Below are 8,935 nucleotides of genomic sequence, written 5' to 3'. Positions count from 1 at the left end.
AAATAACAAAAACAAAAAAAAAAAAAAAAAAAAAAAAAAAAAAAAAAAAAAAGAAAGAAAGAAAGAAAAGAAAAGAAAAGAAAAGAAAAGAAAAGAAAAGAAACGAAACGAAACTGCGCCTCGGCCCCACTGAGGAGGCCTATGGCCCCGCCTCCCCCTCCTTTCCTACTCCTGGGCTAGAGGAGCTTCTCCATCCAGCTTCTCCCTAAGAAATAAGGACACCTCTGCATCTCCTTACCCTGTGGTCCCTCGGCTGTTGCCCTAGGACTAGGTCAGCAGAGCTGGTAGAAGTCCAAGGAGCCAGGACTGCAGGTCCAGAGATTAGACCAAGGCCACCCGAGCACAGGTCCCTGGAAGGGTGCACTAGGACCAGCAACAAATGTCGGTGACCTGACCTTGCCTCTGTGCGCTTGCCCTGAATCTAAGTCTATTTAATTTTTAATCCTATTTTAATAATCAATAATCTTATTTTTTCTATCCACATGATTTAAAATTCAAAGGAGGGGGCTGGAGAGATGGCTCAGTGGTTAAGAGCATTGCCTGCTCTTCCAAAGGTCCTGAGTTCAATTCCCGGCAACCACATGGTGACTCACAACCATCTGTAAAGAGGTCTGGTGCCCTCTTCTGGTCTGCAGACATGCTCACAGACAGAATATTGTATACATAATAAATAAATTATTAAAAAAAAAATTCAAAGGAGGCCAGACTTGGTGATACACACCTTTAATCCCAGCAGCCAGGAGGCAGAGGCAGATGGATTTCTGTGAGTTTGAAGCCAGCCTGATCTACAAAGAGAATTCTAAACCAGCCAGAGACCCAGTTTCAAAATAATAATAGTAAAATAGCGACAACCAAAATTCAAAAGAGATGTGTTCATTTATAATAAAAATCTCTTTTCCTCCCATCCTCCCCCCCTGAGGCAGCCAACACTACCGTTTCTATGGTGTCTCTTCTAGCAGGGCAGTCTGCCTTCCTGGCAGTCGGAACAGTGCTCAAAAGGACAAGCACCTCATAATATGTACTTGAAGAAGAGCTGGATATATGAGCAAATAATGCCTTATCTTTTCTTTTTCTTCCCTTTTTTTTTTTTTTTTTTTTTTTTTTTTGAGACAGGGTCTCACTCTGTAACCTTGACTGGCCTAGAACTCATTTTGTACACCAGGCTGGCCTCAGATTCACAGAGATCCACCTGCCTCTGCCTTCTGAGTGCTGAGATTAAATGCACGCACCACCATTTATGATCCTGATTCTCAGTTACTAGTATGGTTTATCCCCAGTACGGTGGTATTGGATAAGGTGCCTCAGGTATTGTGGCTCTCAGGGAGGATTAATGAGCTCCCACTCTTGTAAGACTGGACTGGTCACCCTACATGTAGGTTACTATAAAAAGGATCCAAGCCTCTCCCCTCTTACAGCGTGATCCTTCTTCTGCTCACTGCTCTTCCACTGGAAGCTAAGTAGATGCCAACACCATGTTCTTGGGTCTTCAGAACTTGAGTTATAAATCCTTTTTCCATACAAAGTACCCAGCCTCAGATATTGTGTTATACAAAAACCAACTGCCTAGGGCAGCAACACACTGCTCTGTAGCTTGGTGTCTGCGCACTTGTCAACACACCTTGCCCACTCACGTGATACCTGTCCCCTCTTTGGGGGACAGGTGTGTGCACGTATGTGCATGCATCTGGAGGTCAGGCATCACCCTCGGGTGCTCCGTTCACCTTGGGGCTTTATTTGAGCTGACCTAGCCTGAGCTGGCCGGCCTGTCTCTGCCTCCCCACTGCTGGGATTACAAGTGTGCATGGCCATGCCTTGCTTTCTATGTAGGTACCAGGGACTCAGGTCACAGCACTGTCTCTGCAGCCCCTGAGAGTTCCAGGGTTGCATCAGGTCAATTGGTGGGAGAGCGGAGAGGCACACCGCGGTTTTGAGTAAGAGGGCGATAATACAGGTCCTTGCTGGCATGCAGGCCAGTCACACAAGGGGTAGCTCCTCTAACTACAGATCCTAATTAGTTAATATTATTATTATGTGGCATCAGAGCTGTCAACTCAAGTGTCTATGGCTTTCCTGGACTCTTTTTCTTTTTTGTTTGTCTCTCCTACAGGTAGGGTCTCATATCTAGGGTCTTGGGTCGCTGGGACCATGCCAGTGACTCAAGCAGCAGCCACAACTCCACAACCCAAGAGCAGGCTCCTCCCAGCCCCCCAGATGCCACGAGCCACCACTTACCCGAGCATACTGCTCCTTGAGTGGACCAGAGAGCCGCAGGACCGCACAGATGTTACCTCCAAGTCTACGGGACAGGGAATCAGGACCCAGTTAGCCCTCAGCTGCCAAGAGTCTCCTGTGTCTAAAAGGGGAGCCCAGTACCTCTGATGCTCATTTCTACTGTAAGACTCTATTGGGCAGGTCTCCCCTTCCCTGATCCTCTTTGCTCAGTTATAAAAAAATAATGAAGATAACATCACCTGCCCTGTCACTCACACAGAATTACTGTGAGCGTCAGCAGCATAAAAAAGAGCCCTGAAACTAGCAGGTAGAACCGATAAATAAGTCCCATGGAAAACTCCTGGCCTGGCGATATCAGATGACTGCTAGGACCCTAAACTCACTCTCTTCAGAGTCACAGAGACGCTGAGACAAACTGACTGAAAATAGTTTTCCCTTTAAGTTACTCAGTGCACCTATTAACCATGTACTGGGTGCTACACTTGGATCCAACACTAGGAGTCACAATTTCTACCTGGCATGGGGATGTTCACAGTGTGCGCAAGCACCTACACGGTGAAGTAGGTGCGTCCGCTCCCTCCTTTTTCTGATGAATGTGTGTGTGTGTGTCAGAGGACGACTTTCAAAAGTCACTTCCCTACTTCCGTCATATGAGTTTCAAATCAGGCTTGACAGCAAGTGCCTTTACCTGCTAAACCACCTCACTAGCCCATGTTCCAGATGAAGACACTGAGGCTGAGTGAAGAAAGTTAACTAAAGCAACATTTGTTAGTAATGAAAACGCAATTAAAAATGAGCAACACTTTATTCCTGGCGAGGAATCACTGTAACTCATGTGTTAATGCACTTAACTCCTCTAACATCCTATATAACGCCCGTTTAGCAACAGGCAATCTAGAACAGACCAGGTAAGAAGTCTGGCAGAATACACTAAATGCTAAGCCAGGACATGAACCCCAGCAGCCTAACGCCAGCATCCGGGCTCCTGACTTGCTCTCTGACTACTCTTGGAGCTAAGGACTGAGGAAATTTAGAAACTGATGATGATTGTTTAGTAATAAAGGATCTGGGTAACGGCCTCTGGCCAGGGCTCCTCTGAACCTCTTAGAACAACTGGGGTAGCTAAAACTTGGTGGCACCACCACACTGGTCTTGGAGAAAAGCCCCACTTTTCTTTCTCCCTCTTCTCTGTTCTCCTAGCCCAAGCCCCAGCGCCCCCCACACCAAAAAAAAAAAATGCTCCTTAGAATATCTTATCACTTAAGAAAAATCCAGGGCTGGGGAAATGGCTAGCCTCATAAGCCTGATGACCTTGGTTCAGTCCCCAGAACCCATTTTTTTTTTTAAGTTTTTTTTAAATATTTATTTATTATGTATACAATATTCCTTCTGTGTGTATGCCTGCACGCCAGAAGAGGGCACCAGACCCCATTACAGATGGTTGTGAGCCACCATGTGGTTGCTGGGAATTGAACTCAGGACCTTTGGAAGAACAGGCAGTGCTCTTAACCTTTGAGCCATCTCCCCAGCCCCAGAACCCATGTTTTTAAAGATGGATGTGGGCCAGGCATAGAGGCACATGCCTTTAATCCAGTACTTGCTGTTCTTACAGACCAAGGTTCCATTCCCAGCAGCCACACAAAGGCTCACAACCGTCTGTAACTCCAGTTCTGGGGATCAGATGCCCTCTTCTGGCCTCCAAGAGCACACACAATGCAGACACACATACCCACAAAATAAATAAACCTGTAAAAACAAATAACTAGAAAGGATGGACAGAATGAGTGAAAGGTATTGTTTGGAGGCAGACAAAACTCAAATTTGAATCCTGAATTTGCTACTTTATGACCCCCGTAAACATTTTTTGTTGTTTGTTTGGATTTTGGTCGGTTTGTTTTTAGAAACAGAGTTTCTCTGTGTGTCCCTGGCTGTCCTGAAACTCACTCTGTAGAACAGGCTGGCCTCGAACTCATAGATCTGCCTGCCTCAGCCTCCTGAGTGCTGGGATCAAAGGCATGCACCATTTAAACATTTTTGTTTGTTTGTTTTCTCTTTTTTCCCTCTGTAACTTTGGAACCTGCCTGGAACTAGCTCTTGTAGACCAGGATCACAGATCCGCCTGCCTCTGCCTCCCGAGTGCTGGGATTAAAGACGTGTACCACCGCCGCCTAGCAATTTTTTTTAATTGTCAAAAATCTCGTCCACTTTGGCCTTGAACTCCTAGGTTCAAGTGATTCTCCTGCATCAGCCTTCCCTGCAGCTGGATTACACACACACACACACACACACACACACACACACACACACCCCAGGTTTTAGTTCTTAGGGCCCCTGCTTCTGCATTTGTTGAATTGCTAGTAACTTGACAAAGAAGCTATGTGGGTTAAATGCATAGTGCCTGGCATAGAATACCCATCAATCCCTGCAATTACAAGGTCTTCTGGGCAGATTCTCTTTGGAACGGTCCCACTCAGGCCGTGGGTCTTTTTGCTGTCACTTTAGTCTCCTTATCTGTACCAGCTACCTCAACACGGTCGTGAAACAAGAATGGCACACTGAAGATGCCTGGTAGTAATCGTAATTGGTGTTTCTTGAAGAGAGACCAACAGCTTCAGAATTCTGCAGAGGCAGTCCCCCGGTTCTCTGAGGAGGTCATGTGCAGGCTGCTGTTTCTCTGCGGTGAGGATCTACCACCTACCGTCTCCTGCCCTGCGTCATCCTGCCCTGTCCCTCCTGCCCTGGCGAGCCCCCTCCATCATGCCCACCACTTGCGGTAGCGCCCTTCCTCCGGCTTCTCTGCACCCGCGGACACCTGCTCTGCAGCGCCTCAGTCACGAAGTCCTTCCCGGATTTTCTCTTCCCGCTAAACAGCAGCACCAGCCGCGGGGCGCCTCCGAGAGGGGCCATGGGGTCACCACACTTCACCAGGCCTAAAGCTGACACTTCGGACCCCTGAATTCCAGCCAAGCACGAAGTGGACGCATCCAGTAGGAGCAGAAGGGAGGAGGTACCCCGCACTTAGCCCAAGTCGAAACCGCGCGCCGAGAAAGCGCTAGAGAAGACAGAAGGGAAAGAGCCTCGCGTCCCCGTGTCTAGGAGCCCACCCCCCCCCCACCAGCACGCACTTAGAACCGTCCAGTCCCGCCCAGAAGTGACGCCACGACCCCGCCTCCTCGGCTGACAGCCTGAGCCGAGGTAGACGCTGCGTGGGAAGATCGGCCTCACATTCACTTCCTCACAGCCCTGCAAATGGAAAGAAAAAAGAAACAGTAATGTTGAAGGCATTTTCAAATCTGCGTCTTTATTTGTGCGTTAGAATGCACGCTCTAAAGCAAGTATGTGTCTGGCCCACACTAAACTCTTTCCAAAGAAGTAACCAGACGATGACACGATGGGGTGTGTTTCGTGATGTCATGGCGAGGGAGGGGCTTAGTAGAACGCAGGCTATTTCGTTGTTGAACAGGTTTTGTAACTGCAGAGGCCGCCTGCGAGAGCAACCACCTTCTTTTCACCAAAGGTTTTTGGAGCATCGGTGACAACAGTAGTATAGGTTAGGGGCTCTGACGCCACCCTGAAGAAGATTGCTCAATTTCCTCCAGAGGCCAACATCCAACCAGGAATTGAGAGGCAGAATTCGGGGTGCTCTGACACCCTCTTGCTGTTGTCTGTAGATGTAATTTACTGTCCTGCATTTTTCTGAGCTTGTCAAAATAGAGCCTGCAGCCCATGACTGCCTCCATTTCATAGACTCCGTAAAGTCTTGCGAAGACCAAAGTGAAGCATGAAACCTCAGGAAAAAAATTCCTTCCCTTTATATTAGAAAGAGGTACGGGGATGGCGAGATGAATCGGCCCTTGCAGAGCGCCCTCCTGGCTGCTCATAACCTGCTCTAACTACAGTTCCAGGGGACCCAACGCCCTCTTCTGGCCTCTGTAGGAATTGCATGCATGTGGTACACAGACAACACATAAAGATAAACAAATCACTTTAAACTAAAGAGGAACAGAGACTTCGCTGATTTGGGCATAGCATAGTCAAGTGCAGAAAAAGCAGACTCAGGACAGTGCATCACTACGCTCACGGGCAGACATGCCCCTCAATTGGTAGTGCTTGCCTAAGTGATGACCTGCCCTAAATAAACTGTGTTTGGTGCCTGTAATCCTCGCTAGTGCCTGCCAGAGATGGAAACAGTCAAGTTCCAGGCCAGCCTGGCCACAAACAAAATAAAGAGAAGAAAATGAGAGGTTGGGGAAAAGGGATATAGAGGAAACACGGCACTGAAAAGTTTCTGTACCCCGATAATCCTCTCTCTTATGCCCAAATCTGCAAAGTCTCCACAAAAGCCAACAAGAAAACCGAGTCCCATATGTAAAAGCAAAGAGCCTTTATTTTAACCAAGTTTGCAAACTCGGTCTCTCCGCACGTCCAACGTATTAGAATAAACAAAGAGCCCCAACCGAGCTCAGTTAGAATTGGATTTTATAGTAGTAAAGGTGGGGGTGAGGGGTCTCTGAGGCTTAGGACCCCTAATTGGCTGACATTTGTTAGGGCTGTCCTGGTGAGTGTGTTCTGGCTGGTGATCCTATCTACAGCGGTTGGAATGTCAGGCATTTCCTTTTATGGTCTGTTCTTGGGCAGTGGTCAAGTAATCTCAGATTTGTGGTGTTTTCCTGCTACCAGGCACTGCGCTTCAGGGTAAACTCAGGCCTCTTGTTAAATTTATCGATGGCAGGTGATAATGGTTGGAAGTAAAGAACTTACTTGGGGTGACCTGCCTATAGTTAGGTTATCATGGCTGGCCCCCACATTTCCCCCCTCACAAGCACCGATTACAGGACCCAATCTTGGGTCCTGCTTGCCCCTGGTTTTAAGAAGGCATGGGACTACTTAAATTAATTGACAACTCTTTAAAAATAAACAAACAAACAAACATTTCTTTGGACCCCACTGAAAGCCAGCTTTTACCAAGCCAACCAAGTCTATACAGGGTTAAGTCACTCCTGGTGTTGTTCTTTTTTAAAAAATGCTACAAGATCCCCGGTGGCAGTAGGCAGCAGAAATATTGTAGGTCCCAAATGGTGGTGGCGGGCCATGTGGTGGCAGGCAGCGGGCTCTAGGCCCAGCCAGTCCCAGGCAGAAATGGCTGCGGGTCCCAGAGCGGTGGTGGCAGGCCATGTGGCGGCAGACAGCGGGCCCCAGGCAGAGATGGCTGCTGGTCCCTGAGCAGTGGCTGGTCCCAGGCAGGGAGACACGTGGCGGGCGGGCAGAAGACAGAAACATGGATAGACACGACATGCAGGGTGAGGTTGAAGTTTATTCAGGGGGTTATGGAGGAGGAAGGGTGAAGGGGGGACAGGGAGAGAGGGAGAGAGAGAAGAGGAGAAAGAGAGAAGGGGGGAAGCAGAGAAGTGAGGAGAGAGGCAGAAGCGAAGCTGCCTCTCCGAGAGGAAGATGGAAAAGAGAGCGAACTCAGGCTGAAGCTGAAGATCAGCCTGCCTCAGCAGATGGGGGAGGGAGTGGGCGTGGCTTGTCTCTTAAAGGGACCAATACCATAACACCTGGTCCTCCAGCTCCGGGACTCTGGCAGCCTCTCTGGCCTCCACAGGTACTGCAGGCATATGGTGCCCAAGCATATACACAGGCAAAACACTCCTACACATAAAAGGAAACAAGAGGCTGAGAGACTTGTCTCAAGATCTACACCTCTAAATAACGAAACCAGCTCCGTCTGGTTCTAAAGCCAGATGTTTTCCAGGCCAACTCACCTCATGGCCATGCCTGTTCAGCCTCCACACACGGGGCTATCCCTTCCCTCTTCAGGTTTTCCTCGGCTGCTGGAAAGCGTATCAAGTGGCACCAATGCAGGGTGAGTGGGGTGGTAACCCAAATGACTAGTCAAGGAATGAAGGACCACTGGGCACACACCTTTAGTCCCAGCACTCGGGAGGCCGAGGCAGGCAGGGAATTAGGTCTACAGAGTTAATTCCAAGACACTCAGGACTGCATAGAGAAAATCTGTCTCAAAAAACAACAAAACATGGGGGCTGGAGAGATGGCTCAGAGGGTAAGAGCACTGACTGCTCTTCCAGAGGTCCTGAGTTCAATTCCCAGAAACCACATGGTGGCTCACAACCATCTATGAGATTTGGTGCACTTGCCTGGCATGTAGCCAGCACATTATATACATAATAAATAAATAAATCTTTAAAAAAAGAAAGAAAGAAAACAAAAAAGAAAGAAATGAAGGAGCAAAAGAGTGGTTGTTCAATCAAAACATCTCTGAGATCCCATCTTACACCTGTAAGAATGGCCAAGATCAAAAACACTGATGACAACTTATGCTGGAGAGGTTGTGGAGTAAAGGAAACTCTCCTCCATTGCTGGTGGGAATGCAAGCTGGTACAATCCCTTTGGATGTCAGTGTGGCGATTTCTCAGAAAATTAGGAAACAACCTTCCTCAAGACCCAGTTAATACCACTTTTGGGTATATACCCAAGGATGCTCAATCATGCCACAATGACATGTGCTCAACTATGTTCCTAGCAGCTTTGTTTGTCATAGCCAGAATCCGAAAATGACCTAAATGCCCCTTGACTGAAGAATGGATAAGAAAAATGTGTACATTTACACAATGGAGTACTACACAGTGGAAAGAAATAATGACATCTTGAAACTTTCAGGCAAATGTATAGATCTAGAAAA

General features: G+C 47.9%; 1 protein-coding gene across 4 annotated transcripts in view; it reads right to left on the bottom strand.

The window, feature by feature from the left end:
• The window catches only part of Pmvk (phosphomevalonate kinase), a 16,769-nt gene extending 11,432 nt beyond the window's left edge, over positions 1 to 5,337 (bottom strand). For 2 of the 4 annotated variants that reach the window (XM_050118750.1, XM_050118751.1), the window contains exons 1-2: positions 5,045 to 5,337; positions 2,233 to 2,296 (exon numbers count right to left, since the gene is read on the bottom strand). In XM_050118750.1, coding sequence (XP_049974707.1) covers positions 2,233 to 2,296; positions 5,045 to 5,139 — 159 coding nt within the window. In that variant the 5' untranslated portion in view covers positions 5,140 to 5,337. Of the gene's footprint in view, positions 1 to 2,232; positions 2,297 to 4,997 lie in introns of all 4 variants that reach the window. The other 2 variants (XM_050118753.1, XM_050118752.1) reach the window with 2 other exon arrangements.
• Between the last annotated feature and the right edge of the window lie 3,598 nt (positions 5,338 to 8,935).

This window comes from Alexandromys fortis, unplaced genomic scaffold (genome assembly GCF_014885135.2).
Source record: "Alexandromys fortis isolate MF-2015 unplaced genomic scaffold, M_Fortis_MF-2015_v1.1 scaffold_152, whole genome shotgun sequence".
NCBI classification, from domain to species: Eukaryota; Metazoa; Chordata; class Mammalia; order Rodentia; family Cricetidae; genus Alexandromys; species Alexandromys fortis.
Note: the sequence above shows the minus strand (reverse complement) of the source record. Positions and strands in the feature narration are given on the sequence as shown.